Source organism: Urocitellus parryii, chromosome 4, assembly GCF_045843805.1.
Source record: "Urocitellus parryii isolate mUroPar1 chromosome 4, mUroPar1.hap1, whole genome shotgun sequence".
Taxonomy (NCBI): Eukaryota; Metazoa; Chordata; class Mammalia; order Rodentia; family Sciuridae; genus Urocitellus; species Urocitellus parryii.
The window spans coordinates 8,346,630-8,367,211 of record NC_135534.1 but is presented as its reverse complement, the minus strand read 5'-3'; the positions used below and the strand labels follow the sequence as shown (position 1 = coordinate 8,367,211).

General features: G+C 56.3%; 1 protein-coding gene across 15 annotated transcripts in view; it reads right to left on the bottom strand.

Moving 5' to 3' along the window:
• Window positions 1-20,582, bottom strand: part of Nrxn2 (neurexin 2) — a 95,209-nt gene that overhangs the window by 2,451 nt on the left and 72,176 nt on the right. For 8 of the 15 annotated variants that reach the window (XM_026396441.2, XM_077797395.1, XM_026396442.2 and 5 more), the window contains 4 exons: window positions 19,817-19,988; window positions 16,037-16,126; window positions 12,334-12,659; window positions 10,141-10,219 (listed from right to left, as the gene is read on the bottom strand). In XM_026396441.2, the coding sequence (XP_026252226.2) occupies window positions 10,141-10,219; window positions 12,334-12,659; window positions 16,037-16,126; window positions 19,817-19,988 (667 nt within the window). Of the gene's footprint in view, window positions 1-4,898; window positions 4,908-5,614; window positions 5,624-10,140; window positions 10,220-12,333; window positions 12,660-16,036; window positions 16,127-19,816; window positions 19,989-20,582 lie in introns of all 15 variants that reach the window. The other 7 variants (XM_077797397.1, XM_026396443.2, XM_077797398.1 and 4 more) reach the window with 4 other exon arrangements.

Genomic DNA, 20,582 nt, shown 5'->3' with positions numbered 1-20,582 from the left:
TTGCAGGGGCCTCTCCTGGGGCTGCAGGTTCCATCTCTGGCTCTTCCTCCAGCACACTCTAAGCCCCACCCACACCTGAGCAAGATCTCCCTGCCTCTGCACCCTCCTTGGTAAGCACGGCCTGGTCCCGCCCCACTGCAACTCCGGCTCCACCCACCCCCAGCCCTCTGGACCGCGCTGCGACTCACACACCTCTGCTGACCCCTCCCATCATCGCTCCAGCAATCTCACAGCCATCTTGGCCACACAGGCCAGTCCTAGCCAAGACCTTGCCATTGACTGGAAAACTCGCTCAGCTCCCCAGGCTGCTCTTCCCACCAGGAAGACTCCAAGCTTCTCCTGATCAGGGGCTCCCCTGAACCCCAAATTTTGAAGCCCCAGGGGTCCTGGCCCTCCATGGGCTCATCCTCAATAGAAAGCTAAGCCCAAAGCAGAGCAGCATGATGGGATTGTCCAATTCCAGCTTACAATGGATGTGGATGTGGAAGCCCGGGATGTGCCCAGTCCCTTCTGTGGTTCTCAGAGGCCAGGCACGCCCAAATCATCATCCGCGAGCCTCCTGGAGACTGCCAGGGCTGCTCAACTCCTCCTCCTCCTCCGGAGGCTGCACACCTGTTCTGTCACTGAATTCTTATGTGACTGGGCAAGCTTCTTCCACCCACTGGGCCAGTTTCCTATCTACCAAAGGTGGGTTTGGGGCTCCAGGTCCAGAGTGAGGCCAAGGCCTGGCTCTAAGGGTCCTCCAGCCTTTAGATCAAAAGAATGTGTCCTTCCATCCCCAGCTGAGCCTCACTCACCAAAGGATGGGCTAGCACCCTGGTCCCCCTGGTTGCAGGAGTGCAGACAGCCCCTCATGTGGTGGCATCCTGGGCCCAAACATGCCAGACTCCCTTTCCCTGCATAGACCTTGAGCTTGTCTGGGGTCCTCCCTGCAGCTCAAGCCACCTGTCTCCCTGACCTTTGCCTTATATTCAAAGCACATTCCCCTACTGATAGCTCAGTCATCTGAGTCCAGCCCAACACCTGGTCCAGGCACACTCCAGAGGACACTCCTGCCTCTGGTGCCGCATCCCTGCTCCATCCTGGAAGCACAAGTTTGGACTCACTGCCAGGCAAGGTCCAAAGCCCAACCCTCATCTATCAATCTCCCTAGCACCCAGCAGAGGGCCTGGCATAGAGCCGGGGTCGTTATGATCTTCTAGGGAAAGAATATTCTTCAGGTATTTCCTGAGCCAGACCAGTGAAGCAGGTGAGTAGCAGAGCTCTGCACACCCTCCTGCCTCCACCATCTTGGGCAGCAGGCCCTCCTGAGAGCTCAGCCTGGCAGACCCCCCACTGCATGGGCCCAGTCCCACCCTCTACCAGTCTCAACTTCAACTCTTCTTTTAATGGTGCTGGAGATTGAACCCAGGTGCTCTACCACTGAGCCACATCCCAGCCTTTTTATTTTTTACTTCAAGACAGGGTCTCACTAAGTTGCTGAATGTCTTGCTAAATTGCTGAGACCAGATTCAAACTTGGGATCCTCCTGCCTCAGCTTCCTGGAGTTGCTGGGATTACCATGCCCAACTGCCAGCCTCACCTTCTGTCTTAGATTGGGCCACCTGTTAATCCTGGGAACTCCAGGTCAAGGTTTGCCCTAAGCTGACTTATGACCTTCCATCAGTTGGCCAGAGCTAGAACCCCAGCAGAGTACCAGGTCCAAGGCATAGGAAGGCCATGCTGGTGACATGTCCCACCCTAGAGTGATGATGAGGGTACAGACTTGGACTCTCTACCAGCCTGCAACCCCCACTGAGGCGAGGGTATGTGGGAGCTTCAGGCTTTGGACCACAGACAAGTTCTGCTGGGCCTAAGCCCCCACAGCCATTTGCCCCGACTTTCTAATCCTCAGGACACTCAGGCTTCCAAGGGCCCCTCCCCTAGGCCGGAGCTCTCCTAGGCTTCTCACACCTGTTTCTGTGGTTCCAGCTACTCTGGGGTTTTCTGGACCTTCTCTGCCCAAGCTTTGGCAGCACATCTCCCAAGACATCCTGCCACCCCATGTCCCCACACTTTCCCTCAGTGTCCCATCCTACTCCCTCTCCAATAGGCCACGGAGAACCCTCTCTCACCCCCGCTGGGCTCTGGGTGCTCAGCCCTCCTGGTCTTCCTGGGGTCATGCGCCCACCCTTGGTGAGGACCCCTCAGACACGCTTCACAGGGCAGAGTCCCACTGCAGCCCCTCCAGAGGGGCATAGACTCTCAGTACTTGGTGGGGTCAGCTCTGTAGCAAGGGTGCGTCCTGGGAGGCCCTTTGGAGCCATCGGAGTCCACTGAGAACCCCAGGCAGCCCCCGCCAGCCCCCAAGCTTTCGTGCAGCTGCAGCATTTGGAAACCACAGGTGCCCATTTATCCCAGATGCTGCCCACCCACTCTGCTTCTCTGCATTCTAAGAAAATAGAATTTCAGTGCATGTTAGGTCCATTTGCTAGAGAATTCCATCCTGACCCAGGGCATCAGCAGCCATTCCTGAGCACTTTCTCCCTCTCCACTCTCCTCTCTCCGGGGAAGCAGGCCCAGCAAGCTGGGCTCTATTTTTAGGACACAGAAGTCCCCTGATTAGAAATTGACACCAAACCCCATTGCCACCGGAGCAAGATGTGCCCTCCCCAATGAGGGAGCCCAGAACTGAAGCTAAAAGTGTCCAAGACTAAACTGTCATCTGGCAAAGTGCAGCCACCAGCGCAGGTGGGGTGGGGTGGGGGGGCCTGCCCAGGCCTCTCACCTACAGGGCATTTCATGTGGATTAGGGAAAAAGGCAGCCCCACTATGCGGAATCAGCCTTTCTCCTCCATGCAGACGCACCCTCCCTGCTCCAGGCCCAGGAGCTGCAGCTGGGCAGCAGAGCACTGGCTAGATTCCAGTCCTTACTCACCTGTGTGCACGGAGAACCACCCATGCCACTGTGGACAGGGCCCTGGAGAACAGTGCTCCCCACCATGAAACGCCAGCATGGTGAAGGCAGAGGTCGGGTAGGTCTCGGAGTCAGAGATGGGCTACATCCTGGGGGTGCACATGCCCATGAGCTCGCCCTCAGAGGCCAGAACCTCGATGGAGCAGACAGCGGGTTTGTCTGAACAGACAAGTGTGCATAAGTGGGTCTTTGGCCCTGGCATGTATCTGCTGGCCTCTGAGCCTGGCTCTGGGCTCCACGTGCACATGGGAACGTGGGACTGCACCTCTCAGAGCATACACATAACACCAAGGCTCCTCACCAAACTCATTTCCTCCTTCTCCTGAGCAGCTGGACTACGATTCCCAGTATCCCTTGCAACTGGGCGTGGCCACAGGGCTGAGTAGTGAGTCCTGCCAATAAGGGGCCCCTAGCAACCTCCCTGGGGTACCATCTTCCACACTTTATCCCCAGTGACCTTGGCAACCACATATTGAAAATGGAGGATCTACAGATGGAAGGAGGGTGGATTCCGAAAGCACCCTGGGGGCAGAGCTGCTTGCCCATCGGGAGCATCTAGGTAGGATGCACCTGAATGAGAGACTGCGCCTGAGTCTCCCACTGAGATTCAGGGTTCATCTGTTACAGAAACAAATGTTCCCTTGACAAAACCCTGTGGCACTCAGGTGACAGTCCAATGAAAGAGACGTGAAGGTTGGAGAGATGAAGACCTATAAACGCGGTGGCAAGTGTTGGGTGCAAACCACTGCTTGGGAACCAGAGAGGGTAGCCACACACCTGAGGCTCTGGCCCTGAGGGACAGAGCAGGAGAAGGCTGGGGGATGGTGCCAGCACTTAACTTTCTGCTTTTAGCAACATGTTACAAAAAGGAGGCAAACTTGGGCAAGAGCTGGTGGTGTGCAGGTGGGTCCTGCAATTGTCAGGAAAGCCACAGCTTCCAAGCCCCAACCGCAAGAGAGAAGCCTGAAGTAGGCTGGAGGGACAACGGGCCAGTTGTGTCCCATCTGAATGAGGGACTCAGCCCTTCTCAGGGTCAGAGTTAAGGTGCGGCCTCCCTCCTGCTGTTCATGCGACCTCGTGGATCTGAGATGTGCGCTGACATCCGGGCTGTGTGACGAGGGGCGCAGGGGCAGAGCCCAGGGAAGCCTGGGCTGGAGAACTGCACCGAGGAAACCCTGGAGTGTGCTGCGACTGGCTCAGAGGAGTGGGCTGTGAGCGCTCTCGCGTGCCCAAGGAGGACGTTTCTCCCAACACCCGCTCCCTGGAGGATGAGGGTGGGAAGGACCTCCAGGGAGGCAGAGACAGGGTCCAACCCAGGAGGCAGGGCTTGCTAGAGAAGCCCCCGGTGCAGCCTGCAGCCTGCCTACAGGAGGTCCTCCGTGCTCCCAGCACAGGGGGCCTGTGTGAACCTGAGGCCGGTCCCCATGCTGGGAACCAGGGGCTGCTGCGTGGCCCCCAGCCTTCCCCTTCTTGAATGGGGGATGGAATTGGTTGTATTCTAGGCGCCTCTCGGGCAGGGCAGTGGAGGCAGTGAGAGGAACTGTCCTTCAGTTCACGGTCTCCAGGCCGCGTACAGGTATCCCCTTCAGGGGAGGCAGGCCTGGCATGGAGCGGGCCGCCTCCTCCCAGACATCCTTGCTCTGAGGCAAATGCCCTCCCTGGGAGAGACTTCCGGTGGTCTCCCTTGAGGAAAGGTGGGTGTATTCTGAGATGGGAGAAGAGTGAAACAGATCCTTGGGACCCTAAAGGCCAGACTGTGGCACATAACTGACTAGCTGAACCCAAATCTGTCTGTGCTTCCTCCTGGAGGCACAGCAAGACCACACTCTAGCCTTCCTGAAAGCTAGGCTGTGGCCCCAGGAGTGCACTGACAGCCAGCAGAACAAGAGCAGGAGCAAGGGCAGGAGCAATGGCAGCTCTCCCAGGCCTGGCCCATGAAAACCTCCCCTGCCTGACTCCACACTGTTCCCCTTCCCCATCTCCATCCTCGCCCCGTGGAAGGGTTAAGAATGGTGCAGCCTCAAGACAGAAGAGGCCGCCCTGAACTGGGACTTGGAGAAGAGCTGCCCACCATCAGGAGCACTGTGTGTAACTTCTGTTGTAAAGAAAACATACCTTTCTGTGTGTTGAACTACAGGCGTGTGCAGTTGACTGTTATGGTGACTAATGTAATGTTACTTTGAGAGCCTCTGGGAATCTGATCACCTTTATGCTTCTGTGGGTTTGAGCAAATGTGAGTGTGACACTGTGGAATGAAGCCTATGTGCCTGAGGGTCTCATTTATGTGTTCACCGGGGCGACTCCCCAGGAGGGGTGCACCTGGGGCAAGTGCATGAGGCTACTTCCATGCATCTGAGCAGGCGTGGGCCTGAGCGAATCTGAGGAACCATGTTTCTGTGCACCTGGGCTCATGTCCCTAAGCACGTGTGCATACCTGAGCCTCCACACATCGCAGCAAGTGAGTTGCCCTAATGGGTCTGAATGGCTGTGGGTGCTCACCTGATGTGTGCACAGCCTAAGGGTCTAAAGATGCACGTATGCCCTTCATGTGCCACTGCATGGGTACCACTGAGCACACTGTGCACCCGGCACTGAGTACCTGTGTAGGCCAATGCAGGCCTGAGCGTGTGTGTGTGTGGACCCCGGGACTGAGCACACACAGCCCGCCTCTGAGAACATGCCCACATGCACCCCTTGGAACCAAATCTAGACATCAGCGCACATGTGCACCTCTGTGAGGGAATGAACACACATGTTGGTGTATGAGCATCTCTCTGCAGATATCTACGTACACCTTGGTGAGGACACATGGATACAGCTGAAGAACACACGTGCTCTGTGCTCTTAAGCATGGGTGTGCACTTCTTCATGTGTGTCCATGTACTTCAGTGGGTACAAGCACGTGTGTACGTACCTGACCTGAACACGCACACAGATCTCTGTGGTTTTGAAATGTGAGCATCTGTAAGTCTGAACACATGTGTGGAATCCTATGATCCCTGCATACATGTGAGTTACACAGACGGGTCTGTCCACCATGTGCTGTGTGAGCTGAGTAATTCCGTGAGTCCCAGGACATGGTGCAAAGCATGAGCCTCAATGGGTCTGAACACAAGTGAGCCCACGCTAATACCTAAACATGTATGTGTCCCAAATGTCTGAAACACGTGAGTGCCTCTACATCTCTGCGCACGTGTGTATGATTTGGAACATTTGGCATATGCACTGATAGATGTGAGCATGGCTGGGCACGATGGCACTTGCCTGTAATCCCAGCTACGGAAGGCTGAAGCAGGAGGGTTGCAAGTTCAAGGTCAGCCTCAGCAAACTTAATGAGGCCTTGTCTCAAAATGAAAAATAAAAAGGATTGAAGATGCAGCTCATTGGTAGAACACCTGGGCTCGAACCCTGGTACCCCCTCACACACACATGCACACAAAATAGATGTGAGAGCACATAGCTCTGAGCACTCATAAGGGCCCTGGTGGGTTTAAGACATGTCAGATGTGCCAGCACCTTTGTGCTCTGTGTACACGTGTAAGTGTAAACCTCTGGGGCCAAACAGGTGAGCACCTGGGTGGAGGTGCTCTTAATCATGGGTGTGTACTTCTGCATGTGTGTCCATGTACTTCAGTGGGTACAAGCACGTGTGTATGTACCTGACCTGAACACGCACACAGATCTCTGTGGTTTTGAAATGTGGGCATCTGTAAGTCTGAACATGTATGTGGAATCCTATGATCCCTGCATACATGTGAGTTACACAGATGGCATTCTGACCCTGCACACCTTGGTGTGTTCCATGAGGCAGTGCATGTGTGCCTGGGTTGTGTGTCTGTGGGTCTCAACAGGCGTGTGTCAGCATGTTGGGCCTGCAGTGGTCCGAGTGTGCACATGCTCTTTGGCTTTAAGCATGTGTATGCCTCCGTGGGTCTGAGCATGAATAGCAGGCGCTTTTCTAGCTAAAACCCTGTGTGTTCAGGGCTGGGCCTGGGGCTGGGGCTCAGTGGCACAACCATGTGAAGCACTGGGTTTGATCCTCAGCACCACATAAAAATAAATATACAAAATAAAGATATTGTGTCCATCTATAACTAAAAATGTTTTAAAAACACCTGTGTGAGGGGCTGGGATTGTAGCTCAGCGTTAGAACGCTCGCCTAGCGAGGGCGAGACCCGAGTTCGATCCTCAGCACCACATTAAAAAAATAGATAAATAAAGGCATTGTGTTGTGTCCATCTACACCTAAAAAATAAATATTAAAACAAAACAAAACACCTGTGTGTGTGTGTGTGTGTGTGTGTAAGTGGGAATGTGTAAGCGTGCTGCTAGGCCTGTTGATGTGTGTAACATGTGTGTGCATGCCTCTGGTCACATCACATGTATGTGCACATAGATGTGTGCTTCCATGGGTGTAAGCCTGTGTGTGTTCTTCCTGTAAGTTGGATTCCTACAGAGGCCAGACCTGGAATACAAGGTGGGGGCCAGGCCACCTGAGACGACAGGGGTGGTGTGACACATGGCCAACTTTAGGTACATGTCCCCCAAGTACACCCTCATTCAAGATAATTCACTAAGCAGTGGAGGAGGTACAGGGCCTGGGGACTATACAGGGCCCCAAGTTGGTGAAAAGGGTGGAGAGGTGAGCAGGCTGAGCCGCAAGCTCCCAGAGCCCAGGGATGAGGCTCTGGAAGGTGGGAGGGGGTTGGTCCTGGACAGCCACTGTCTCCAGCCAGGCTGTCTTGACCTTCAACACTGACCTTAAAGCCAAGGGGCTTGGCCTTCTGCTCCAGAAAAGCCTCCTTCTCTGGGGCTCTGGAGAAGCTCTGGCTGAAGAGGCTGGTGGTGTGGGGGTTGGAGGGAGACCTACACCAGCCTGGGGTGGGAGACCCTGGAGTCCATCTTGGTCCCTGCCTGGCTTCCCATCAGGATAAAGAGGACCACACTTAAGCCTTGGAGTGGCGAGTGCACTTGCACATGCCAGAGATTCCAGTCTGGGGAAGAGCCAGTGGACTTCCTCTGGGGTCTCCGCCGCACTCTGCCTCCCTCTTGGCTATTTCTAAAGCTGGATGCTGGGCTGGCCCCCAGCCCCTCCTCATCCCTGGCTTCCAGCCCTCCCCCACCCACAACCTCCCCTCATACTGTGGCTCTTTTCCCAAGAGGACAACCCAGTGGTCAGTGACCTCACAGAGCCTTATCGGGGGACCCAGAGCTGCCAACTTCAACTCCTCCTCACTGCCTTGTCCTAACAGAGCCTGAAGGATCTCGGCCACCAGTGCCCACACTGGGATTCACGCCCAGCCCCTGGCTGGAGTCTGGGCTGGAGGATAGAGCCCGCCCAGGAGGTGGCCCTGGGGCAGCACAGTGTGCATTCCTCGTACTTGTGGGGTGACTGTCTGGCCCAAGACAGCCTGTGCAGGGTCCAAGGGGAGCGGAGACTCCTTCTGTCACCAGGAGCTTCCATCCCAGAGTATGGGGCCAGGCAGTGTCTTGTGACCCACACAGTCCCCTGTCCCTAGAACCTCATCCCAGGCTCTCATGGTCCATTCATCACAGCCACTTACAGCAAGCCTGGATCAGCCAATGGAGCCCCAGACAGTACTCAGAGCTTAGAGGGCCAAGCAGGACAAGGGGGAGTGCTATGCGCCACACTGCCATAGGCCCAAAGCCTCCAGAACAATGGTAGGGTTGGAGCATGCATCCCTGGGCTGAGACCCTCAGAGGGACAGAGGGGCAGCCCCAGCAGAGACCTGCCACAGTGGGTGGCATCAGTTCCAGCAAGCACAGCCCTGGGCTGTGGACAGGGAGCCTTGCAGCCCAGCAGCCAGCATCTCCTCCAAGAGCCCCCGGGCCCAGGACCATGTACGTCCCTCTCAGCTCAGCCCACTACTGGGCACAGAGGGCAAACAGGGCTTCAGCTTCTGGGTCTGGGGTCTCTTGTCCTTGGTCTCTGAACCTCAGCCTCTGCCCTAAGGCTCTACACTCCATGCTTTGATCCTGTTCCCTTCTTGCTCAACCCACACTCCATCCAGAGTGGCAGCCCACACTCAGCTCGAATATCCCTTCTGGTGCTGATAGGATCCCAGGCCCCCGCCCCAGGCCAGGTTCACAGAATGTGCCAGGATATGCTGCCCACCTCCTGACCACAACCCTTCCCTGTCTCTGTGCACACATGCCCCAGCCTCCAGCCTGCTGGTACCCACAGCCCAGGGCACCACCATTGCAAGGTAACAGGGAGAAGTCTCCAAAAAGCCAAGCAAGAGATGTGGGTGGCCCCTCCACTCCCACAGGCTCATCTGGGCTACACTAAGATCCATGCTCCCCCCTAGTCACATCCAGTACTTTCTGCCTTCCCACAGCCAGCCTCGAGCATCCCTTCACCCCAGCTCCTCTTAGCCACTGCCAACCTTCTCAGATGAGCAGCCACGCATCCACCATGCCATCTCACTCCCACCCTCAACTGCACACAAGGCCACCCGCCCTGCAGGGCTGCTCTCTGCAGCTGCAACCTTGGCTCCAGGCAGCAGCATCAAGCTGAGGCCTGGAGGGCTCCCTGTGCCCCCACCCCCCAGAGACTTCCCTCCCAGCCTGCTCTCCTACAGCTGCTCCCCCACCAAATCTCCCCAGGGAACCCCAAGTCTGGTCCAGGGAGCACCTCCCACCCAGCTTGCGGCCAGGCCTTGGCCTGGCATCCCTGGCAGTCTCCACCCTAGGCACCCTCTGGACTAGAACAACAGATATGTCCCGAGACTGGGCATGAGGAGGATTCAAGACCCAGCAGAAGCTTCCCTCTGAATGACCAAGAGAGTGCTGGGCCTTGGGGCTGCTGGGAGTTGTAGTTCTGAACCTGAGAGCTGATGGGAGTTGTAGTGCCCCCCCCAGGACTCCTAGAGCTGCAGTTCTCATCTAAGGAAACCGCTCCCTCATTCCCCTCCAGCTCCTCTTTGCCCTCAACCCCAGGACTCTAAGCTAAGAGCCTCACTATCTCCAAGGGATGGGACACCAACAGGCACCTTGCCAGAGGGCATCTAAGGCACCTGGGGGCTATAAGGTGGGGAGGGGGAGTATGGAGAGAGCTAAGGCCTGCAGCAGGTCCTGGGCTGGGGTCAAGTAACAGGGACTGTCGCCCACCTCCCAGCAGCGTCGCAGGGGCCCGGGGCAGGGGAGGGGGGAAAGGCACTCACCAGTACTGGGCTCACACTCCTCCAGATCCTCATCATCGCTCGGACACTCAGCCGAGGCCACCAGGAGGTCATCTGTGTTCTGAGGGGCGAGAGGAGGGGTGGGGAAGAGAGGGTCCAGGTGAGTCAGCAGACCCCACAGTCACCTCTTGAGGTGTGTGACACCACAGGAGCTGGGCCCTGGCTAAGGCCCAGTACTTCCATCACTTGCTGGTGACCTTGGCCCTGCATTTCCTCCTGTGCAAAGGGACACCAGACAGTACCAGCCCTGGAGCCCCTGCAGCTCCCAAGGATCAGAAGCACATGCTGTGCTTTTTATTTCTAGGAAGCGATGCGATACGATGCCAGATCTGGGGCTATAGGGTGGGCAGCAAGGGATCCAGGACACCTTGGGGTAGGGACAGGTGGGGCAGGAGGCAAGGCACAGGGCCCTCTGGAAGCTGCATGAGCAGAGAGGGACAGGGCCTGGAGGGGTTTCCTGGCTCCAGCTTCACCCCCACCCCATCACCCCTCATCTGTCTCCCAGCCCCCTTTCCGGAGAGAACCGGGCTGCACACAATAATTAGGGCTGTGGTTGCCATGACAACAGGAGTCGACTTTGTCAGCATTTTCTCTCCTCCTGATTGCAAAGAAAGAGAATCCCTGAGATGAGTGTGCATGAGGGGGAGGGGGCACTTGGGGTGTTAGGGAGGGAACCCAAATCTAGGCAGGACGAGAGCCCAAGAGGCTGAGGACGCAGAGAAGATCAGGGGGAAGGCCAAAGATGGGAGGGGGAGAGGGTCACACCTTGCCTGGTCCCCAGACACTCATCTTCCCTTCTACGTCCTTGTCCCCAGACTCCAGCTGCTGTCATGGGGGCTTCTCCATCACCGTATCACCCCTGGGGTCGCCACCTTCCATAGATGGTCTGCCCCCCTCTTGCACTGAGACCAGATGGCCCTTCAGAGATCTGGAGGGCACTGGGTATGGTGGTTGCCCAGCCTTGGGTGGAGCTCAGTCTTCCAGGCCTCCCCACTCCTAGAAGCAGGGCCCTGGGGAACTGAGTCCCTTTAGATCTCTGGGTGGCATAGGAGAGAGGAAGGGACACATGTTTGTCTCTCCCACCTGGCTTTCTCCAGCTAGCTGGGTCCCAGCTCTCTGCAGCACAGGCTGGCAGGGAGGGACCTTGGAGCACTGAGCTCAGCGCTCAGAGTTAGAGGCTAAGACAGACTGGTGAAGTTAGGGACATGTCCTCATGGCCACCCCCAGATCCTCCTAGCGGACAGAGGTCCCTCCAGACCTGGAAACCCAGTAGCCCAGGCAGTGAGACAGGGTGATGGGAGGTAGAAGTACCATGGGGACAGGGTGGCTAAGCAAGACCAGCGCGCCAGATGTGAGCCCTTGTCAGCTCAACCAACAATCAGCAGGACACTCCACGGGCCCCGGGGCTGCCTCTGTAACCCCCCAGGCTTTCTCAGCTTTGACACTCAGGAAAGCCAGGACCCCCCCCTACTCCTTGGAGCCTCATTCCCCAGGTGTGGCCCACTTGGGTCCCCTTGGGTCTACCACTCTAGCCTGACCTGACCCTGGGCACACTGTGCCGGTGGGGTGAGCACCACAGGAGAGTGAAGCTCCAGGAAACTGTCTGCACCCTGCTCAGACTGGCAGGCACAGAGGAGGACACTGAGGCCCACTAGTGGGGGTGCCTCTCCAGGTCACAGGAAGAGGATGTGTGAAGGCAAGGGACCTGCAACCAGGGCCTGTCCCCCAGCAGGGACTACAGCAAACTAGGAGAGGCTGCTCCTGGCCTACCGCAGCCTCTGGAGAGGAGCCAACAACCCAGGGTGACTGCATCTGACTTCTCCAGTGTGTCCCCTTTGCCCAAGATGTTGACATCCTGGTAATGCCCATCTCCCACTACCTGCCCTCCCAACACTGGCCAGGGCCTTCGTGAGGAGCAGAAGGGTCAGTTTGCCCCCATCCCCGGTGTAGATTTCCTGGCTCTTGGGTGGGGTGGGTGGTCTTCCCTGGTCAACTCCCCCCAACTCTGGGAATGAACCCCTTCTAAAAATAGTGGCTCTCACACCTTCAATGTCCCTGGTCACCAGGGTGAAAGCCACTTCCCTCAACTAAACCATCACCATGTCGACAAAGTCAGAGACATCAGCCTCCAGGATGCTACCAGACCCCTGAGACCAAAGTCAGAGAGGGCCTCACCTGGGTGGTGCTGTCCCTCAGCGTGGGGGAGCGGCCCCGGCGCGTGGTGGTAGTGGCCATAGTAGTAGTGGTCTCCATGATGGTGGTGGCCATGTCGGCCAGCAGGGTGGTGGCCGTGGTCTCCGCACTGAGCAGCACAGATGGTCCCTCCCCCACCAGGCGCAGATGGCCCTCAGTCCGCACGTTGGGGTCGCTCTCGGCGGCCAGCGCCAGCACCTTGAGCCCATTGTAGTAGAGGCCGGACACCTGGCCCTGGAAGGGGCGGCCCTGATCCCGGCCCCCGATCTTGATGGCAGCCTGGCTGTTGAAGATGGTCAGCTGGCGTCCTGGGGTAGGGGGCGATGGGAGAGTGAGGGAGAGGGTGACAGACAGGACGGGCAGGCAGTAGGGGGAGGCCAGGAAGGGATGGGAGAATGGAGGGGAGCCAAGGGAAGGCGAGAGGAACCAGGAGGAAACCGCAGGTGGGGTTGGGGAGAAATGAGGAAGGGGCAGACACCAAAGGGAAAGTCCTTGTCAGCCAAAGCCCCTAGCCCAGCCAGGAGGGACCCCAGCAGGGGAGGGTCCCCAGAGCACACATGAGCTGGGAAAGGGAGCCGTCACCCCTCTACCCATCATGCGCATGCCTTCTCCACCTCCACCTGGACCCCTCGGCTCCCCTTCCAAGGCCATCACCCCGCTTCTTCCTGTGCCCTCAATGCGGTCCCCATCTTCTCCCACTGCTTCCCCACACATCCCACCCGTGCCCAGTCCTGAGCCATGGAGCCCTCAGAAGTGGCAGATAGCGGAGACCAAGAGGCAGACACAGAGCGGGCGCTGCCCGGCCAGAGGAGGCAGATGAGGGGCGGCCAGTGCGCGGCCCCGCCCCGCCCCGCCAGCTCCCGGCCGGCCCCGCCCACCCGCAGCCCCGGCTCCGCCCACCCGCAGCCCCGGCTCCGCCCCTGCCAAGGCCCCGCCCCTGCCCGGCACCGGGCGGCCAGCACAGCCTTCCTCCCCGCCTGGGTGTGCAAGCACAGAAATGGAAAACGTTAAAGGGACCTTGCTTCGCTCGCTGACAGCCAAAAACCGCTCCAGCTCCAATCTCGCCCCGCACTCGGCCGTATTACACCTCAGAATTCCCACCTGCGTGGGGTTTGGCTGTTCACTTTGGTTTTAGTGGATCTGGGGGTCGGTTTAACCCTCTGAGTTTGTTTGTTTTGGTTTGGTTTTTAGAAAAGATATTTATTATGTTTAAGTTTAGATTTAACTTTGATTTTGGTGTTGCTTATTTTGGTGGGGAGGGATTGGGCAGACGGACTGCTCTGTTGCCCCTTCTCCCCTGGACCTTCAGCTGCTGACTCTGGGGATTTTAAGTCCTGGCTTAGCCCTTGTTAGCCTCTGGTTAGTGCCTCGTTAAAGATCTGGTTTAGAGTTAGGTGCCTGTAAGCCCTGCCCCCAAAGCCTGGGCTGAGGTTAGTCCAACTTGTGAAACCCACAGCTCTTTGGAAACACGGGCTCTCTGGGACACCCAAGTCCCTGGAACCCCCAATCATCTGCCTGGCCTCTGGCCAATTATGGGCACTGGTGTGTTTCCTCAGCCTCCATGCTCAGCCTCTCCTCCTCCAGCACCCGCTCACTGCCCACGCAAGCAAGAACAGCCCTAGAGCATCACTGTTTCCTTACAAATAAGGGAGCCAGAACCCACAGACAAAGGGGACTGATGGTAGCAGCTCAGGACAGACCCTGAGAACCACCTTATTCAAGTTTATTCTTAGGCATAAGAATGATAGAAAAACAGCCAGGCAGAGTGGCGCATGCCTTGTAATCCCAGCGGCTTAGGAGGCTGAGACAGGAGAATTGCAAGTTTGAGACCAGCCTCAGAAACTTGGTAAGACCCTGTCTCAAAATTAAAAATAAAAAGGGCTAGGGATGTAGCTCAGTGATAAAGCCTCCGGGTTTCATCTCTAGTACCACCAAAAAAAAAAAAAAAAAAAGGAATTATAAGAAAAAGGAGATGGTCAAATGAGTTTGAGAAGCAAACTAGTCATTAAACAGGGTCCTTTCTTGCAGGACCTCTCAGAGCCTTTATGAAACTAATGTACATATGCATCTCTGAGAGGAAGAAACAGGACTTGGCAGTTTCCAAATTTATCTTACCACAGTCCCTTTCTTGTGAAGCATCTCATGGGACTGATTCACAGGACATGTTTTGGAACTAGAAAATTGATTCATTCTATAAATATTTATTGAGCACCTACCATAAGCCAGGCCCTGACAATAAACATCCCCTCCAAGAACTCCTCGCCCTTGCCTCGGATACTTTCCTGAGGCTTCTCATTGCATGGCACACTTGCAATATGCTTGGGAGGTGGGCTGAGCAAGGACCAATGCCCCTTCTTATCAAGGAGAGTGCTAGCTTAGCTGAGGGAAGCACTGGGCCAAGGCCACACCCAAAGTGAGCTCCCTTTTCTCAAGGATTCCACTCCTTGAGAAACTCAATCTCTCACTTCTAGAACAATAAATGCAGGCCTACAGAAAAGGTCAAGGATAGCTGGACCCCAAGTCCTACCCAGCCCCTAGCAGGGCCTATCCAGTTCTCCCTAACCTTTGGGGTCACAAGTTGCCCAGCCTCAGCCCAGGCTGATCCCTTGGCCTCTCTGATTCTGGGAGAAGGAGGTGGGTAACGGAGAGGAAGCCACCTGACTTTAGCAAACTTGGTCCTGTGGCCCCTGCCCCTGCCCCCACCAGCCATGAATGCCTCAAAGGGTTAAAGTTCGCCCCGCTGGAGAGAGCAGCCCAGTGTGGCTGGGGGCTGTAGGTTTTAGCGATGTCTATTACAGTCCCTTTAACTTTTTGTCCTGTTATGGATTTATCACATCTGGTTATCAGCATTTTAGGCCCCTCTGGTGTGGGGGGCTGGAAGTTACATTTGGGGGTTTTATTGGGGAAGGCCCCAGTGGACATTTAAAGCACAGTTATCAGCTGGTTAAGTGGGGGTTTAACAGTTCTGCTTCCCCCTGGAGTTTAGCCTTAGAGGTACAGAGCTCGCCCCTCCTCCACTGGGACTGGGATGACTTTGCCATTGACCCCCAACTTCCCTTGAAGCCTTCTCCCCTTCACCCAGGGGCACCCCACCTGCCACAGGGGGCCTCTCAGGGGGCCCACTCTCAGCCCAGCAGAGAGAAGCCCCTGCAGGCCAAGGCCTACCTCCCTCCCTCCTTTAGTCTCCCCCAGGTCTCCACTACTTCTGAGAGGTCCTGTGGGCCAAAGGGGCCCATCCCAGAGAGTGGCCCACAGAAGCTAGCTCGGGGTCTTTCCAGTAGGATCTGAGGCCCCAGGTCTTGCCGTTCTCCTCAGCTGGCCCCAGTTAGGCCTTCCCAGCCCTCTTCTGGAGCCCTGGATCAGCCTTTCCTTCTCTCCAAAGCCTTCCTGTCTCCAAGTGCCCCGCAGCCCTGCAGAAAAACCTCTGGGACCTGACCTACCAGCCCAGGGAGCTTCTGTTCTCTGGTTTAGAAAGAGAAGGAAGCCTCTCTCTCCCTTAGAAAAACCCTTCACCCAAAACACAAGATGCTGACTACAAAGGGGCCGGAGCGCCCTGGCAGGACAGGACAATCGTCCCTTCACTTGGGCCCGGGCAAGGCAAGGGCGGGGAAGAGAGAGCTCTGCACCTCTAAGATAGTGTTTTAAAGTTAGTTAGTTAATTAATTAATTAATTCTGGTTAATTACCTTTGTCGAGCAGCCACTCATCTACTACTCGACCAAGCCGGTAGGGGATTCTCTGTCTAGCAATCGCCAGGCGCTCGTTATCAAAGTTTCCTTGGAAAAGTTTAGAAAGACAGTAGGTTTCTCAGGCGGCGAAGTCCAAAGGAGTTAGAAAAGTAATTATGCATTTCTCAGGAGACCCAGAGTAAGCAGCGACATCCAACAAAAAGAGGGGAGGCAGGAAAAGAAATGTGGGTCCCTCTTCTCCCAGGGGAGGGGGCCCCCTCCCTAGGCTCCCATCCAGAGCCAGCCCCACCCTGGGGGCGGGAGCAACCCAAAGAAAAAGAGGGAAGAGAAGAAAAGGCAAGGGATGTACAGAAAAAGCAGTGGAAGGTCAAGTCAGAGATTAAATGGGTTTATCTGGCTGAGGCCCTTCTTCCTTCCGCCGTCCCAAAGTGGGCGGCGGGACAGGGGCAGGGCATTTAGCGGGTTTAAATTGGCGGGGGGGGGGGGGGGGGGGGGGAGGCCTCGTGGCCCAGGTGGCCCAACTGGCTACTGCGTTTAGAGGGTGGTTTAGAAGTGGGGGGATGGGTTAAGCGGGGTTTATGCGGCATTTAAGGGGTCTCCCGGCACACGCATCCAACCGCGAGATTTAAAGCACTCTCCAAGCCACTGTGACTCCCTTCACCTCTGTGCTCAGTCAGCTGCCCCTCACTTCCCCCTCTGTGCCACACCCTGGCCCCCACATTAACCCTGCTCCAGCTTGACCCCACCTCTGCTTCTCCTCATGCTAGTCCCAGCTCCCTCAGTACCTGGTGACCACTATAAGTGACCTCATAGGCCCCAACCTCTTCTCCCACAACTCTCTCACCCTCCCCTGCAGGCATCCAGCCCCCCTGGCTGGCTCCCCCTGGCTCTAAGCAGGCTTCCTGCTCCTTCCTGCCCTTCCCGCCAGCCTCAGCTGCTCCTTCCTGCCCTTCCCACCAGCCTCAGCTGCACGCCTCTCCTTCCTCTGCAGGCTCTGCCCGCCCCTCAGCCTTCCTTCTTCAGACTCCTTCTCCCAATTCTAACCCCCTCTCCATCCTTGGCTGCCCATCTGGATACCCACCTGCTCCTCTCTCCAATCCCAATCTGCAGCCCCTGGAGACAGAGCGGGAGGGCATGCATGAGCCTGTGTGCTCGTGCACACCTAGGTGGAAAGGGGTTGTCAGTGTGCCTCTGGGTATGTACGTGCTGCTCCTGGGCTGTGGGTGATCCCAAGCCACAGCAAGAAGATCAACCGATGGCCTTTGGGAAGCTGGCTACTCCTCCCATGTAAAACACTCCCATGTACTGTGAACACCTGGGCTGGGGGAAGAGGCTGCGCTCCCCTCCCCACTCCAAGGCTCTGGCCTGGATCTGCGTGTACACACCCCCCATGAATGTGGATGTAGCTGGTGTCTCCTTAGGTTCTTATAAGACAATGAGACTCCGCCTTTCCTATAAATTAAAAATGGATAATTCGATCATCTGTGTGTATATGTGCCTGTGTGTATAAGTGACCTCATAGGCCCCAACCATTCAGTCCTGAAAGGGAGAATGTACATCTGACTTGTTGGAGGGCAGCTGAGTATATAAAAACTCTAACAAAAGCCCTGTTTATCAAGCATCTCTATCGGTTCTAGCACTTTCCTTGGATTTCACATGGAATCCTCACAGCATCACTATGAGGCAGGTATCATCCTCGTGGTTTGGGGGTGGAAGCTGAGTCTCAGAGAGGCTAGATGACCCGTCCTAGGGTAAGGGGAGAGCCAATATTAAAATCCAGGTCCTGCTGACTGTGAATCCATGGGCTGTGTCTCTGCTCCCTACGAGTCACAGGTAGGGGTCATTCTCTGGGCCCTGGCACGCTCCTGACCTGGCCTGCTATTGTGTTTCAGGATTCTCCCTCCCAGTGCACACAGGCAGTCACCAGGCCCTCAGGTTATCAGAATTTGCAGGCAAGGGCCCCAGGCAGCCTTTCCCCACCCACAGTCAGAGGTTCCTCAACAGAGCAGATAGGCATAACCTCTTTACCTGGCCTCCCAGGACTGCTGGGCTCCAAAGGGTAATGCTTTGGACAGGAGTCCTGGCCTACCACAGTGAGGCCTTCATGCCCCCAAGTCCAGCTCTGTCCAGCACAGGCCCATGTCATCCTTGTCCTGGTACATGTGTGTCTGAGATGGAGTGAACTCTGATGGCCCAGAGCAATCATACCACACAGCCCTGGAGGTCAGGGTCTGCTCATGGCAGGGGCTGAGGCTTCCTATAGGAAGGTTGGTGTATCTGAGTGACCCCACACATGCTCAGGGCCTTGGCATAGACTAGCATCCCTCTTCGGAGCTGTTTTCTCATGGGTGTGTCTGACCTTATGAATGTCAGCAGTGGTTTGTATGCCTGGGGTTGGCCTATGTGTACATCAGCCTCTGTATTTATCAGAAGGGGCTCTGTGGACCTCATTATCTCAGGAGCTACCCAAGAACGTGTGGGTGCAAGTCTGCATGACTGGGAGTCGTGGGACTTGGTGGCTCCTTGTTCCAGTCTGGGTGAGCCCAGAGGGTTTGCACCCTGGCCTGCCCATGCCCCCTCCATCAGCATGGAGCAGCCTCTGCCTGGGCCTGGCTGTTGCTCTGAGTGATGGAGGCTGCAGATGTTCACTCTCTCCTCAGATGGGTCCTGTGTGTGATTCTGCAGTGCCAGCCAGCCTGTATCTCAGCATCTCTGTGTCCCTGCAGCTCTCCCTGCACGATTACTGTCCCCTTCCTCTTTGTCTCCTGTGCTGGGCTCTCCTGCACTCTGTCCACCTCTTCTCTCCATGGCTGGCTCTGCGGGTCAGTTTCCCCATCTCTCTCTGCTTATCTTCTGGAGTTGCCTCCATCTTTGCCTACGTTTTAGTGACTATTTCCAGGCCTCTCCACTGCTTCTTTTCTGTTTCCTCTCACTCTGGTATCTTACAGGGGCTCCAGTTCCTCCTTTTATGTCTTCATCCCTGTCCTTCCCCTGTGCTCCTCACACCTTGGATTGTCCTTGAACAGCACAGTAGTCACCCTGCTGGACTGGGTCCATCTGCACCTCTGAGGGTCCCTGTGTCCTGATCACCTGTGTTCCTCAGGGCCAAGCACAGACCCTGACATGTAGTCAGTTGTCAATGAAGGTTGGTGAATGTATTCGACCCTGTTTTTCACTTCTGTCATTTGTCTCTCCCTCCCTTTTGCCGTGTCCCTCACTCCCTGAGACACTGAGGTTTCTTTTTTCTGGGTCTCCCTAGCTTCTTCCCTTCTTTACCTTGCTTGGTTCTTTCCTTGGTTGTTTTTGAGAACAACCCTGCTTCCTGCCAAGACACCTTTTATGTTACTTCTGGATCTTGTCTCCTAGGTTTCTGCATCTGCCTCCCCATTTCCGTCTGTCTCTGCTTTCTGAAATCATCCTGTCCTCAAGCGCATCAGATCTCCCAACGGCTATCTTTCTACCACTTCTCTGCACCCAAACTGGACTCTGGCCTTGCACCCCGCCCTCACACCAGATGCTGTAATCCCACCACTGCGGCCTATCCCAGCTCCCCAAATCCTGATGAGCCTTAGCCACGCCCCCGCCTTGGTCCCGCCCCTGCAAGCCTCGATTTGGCAGTAGCCACGCCCCGCAGCCAGAAGCCTGCTCCACTTAGTCCTGCTCCACTTAGTCCCGCCCCCGGAACGCACCGCGCTCCTACCTGAGGCCTCTGGCCTCCGGTCCCGCCTCGCCCCACCCCGCCCCACCGCGCCTCCTCCGCGGGCCTGAGCCGCCTACCTGCTGGGTACCGCTCGTTGACCGGCCAGCTGTCCACCTGCAAGGTGGCGTTGCCACCGCTTCGAGTGAAACGCACCACATGGTATTTGCCGTCGCTCACGATGGCATTGGGCTCATCGATGGTAATGTCGTCCGTGCCCACGTTAAAAATCACCCCCACGGTGCCCTGGTCCTGGTAACAGGAGGTAGAGGTCAGCTACAGACAGAAACCAACTATTCATGCCTCCTAGACATCCATCTGTGGATACCACCAGCCTAACTCCGCAACATTTCACAGCTTCACAATACAACTTGCTCAGGTCTCAACAGTCCAAGGAGGTGGGCAGGCTTGAGCCCTCCACCCTCACTTACAACCAAGGGAGTTACCTAGGCTGAAGTTGGGGGTACCACCATGGGTCGCAAAGCCAAGACCTGGAGCCCTTTCCACTAATCACCTCGGTCTCTTGCCTTTTGGTTCATCCAGAGCATTTGCAAAGAATATTTACAGAGCACCTATGCTATTCAAGTACCACTGAGCCCAGATTGGGATGATCAGCATGGGGCATCAGCACGCCACTTCTGAGCTTCTCAGAGCCCATGCAGTCAGACTGTGGCTGCAGAGGTAACCCAGACACAGACAGGTCTGCAGAAGGGGAGCAAAGAGGCTGAACAATCCTGCAGAGTTCTGCGGGTGGCTCCAGAATGAGAGAAGGAACTTTGCTGAGACCCGAAAAGTGACAGGCCTGTGGATACTGGGTCCATGTGTTCTGGTCATCCCCACATAATG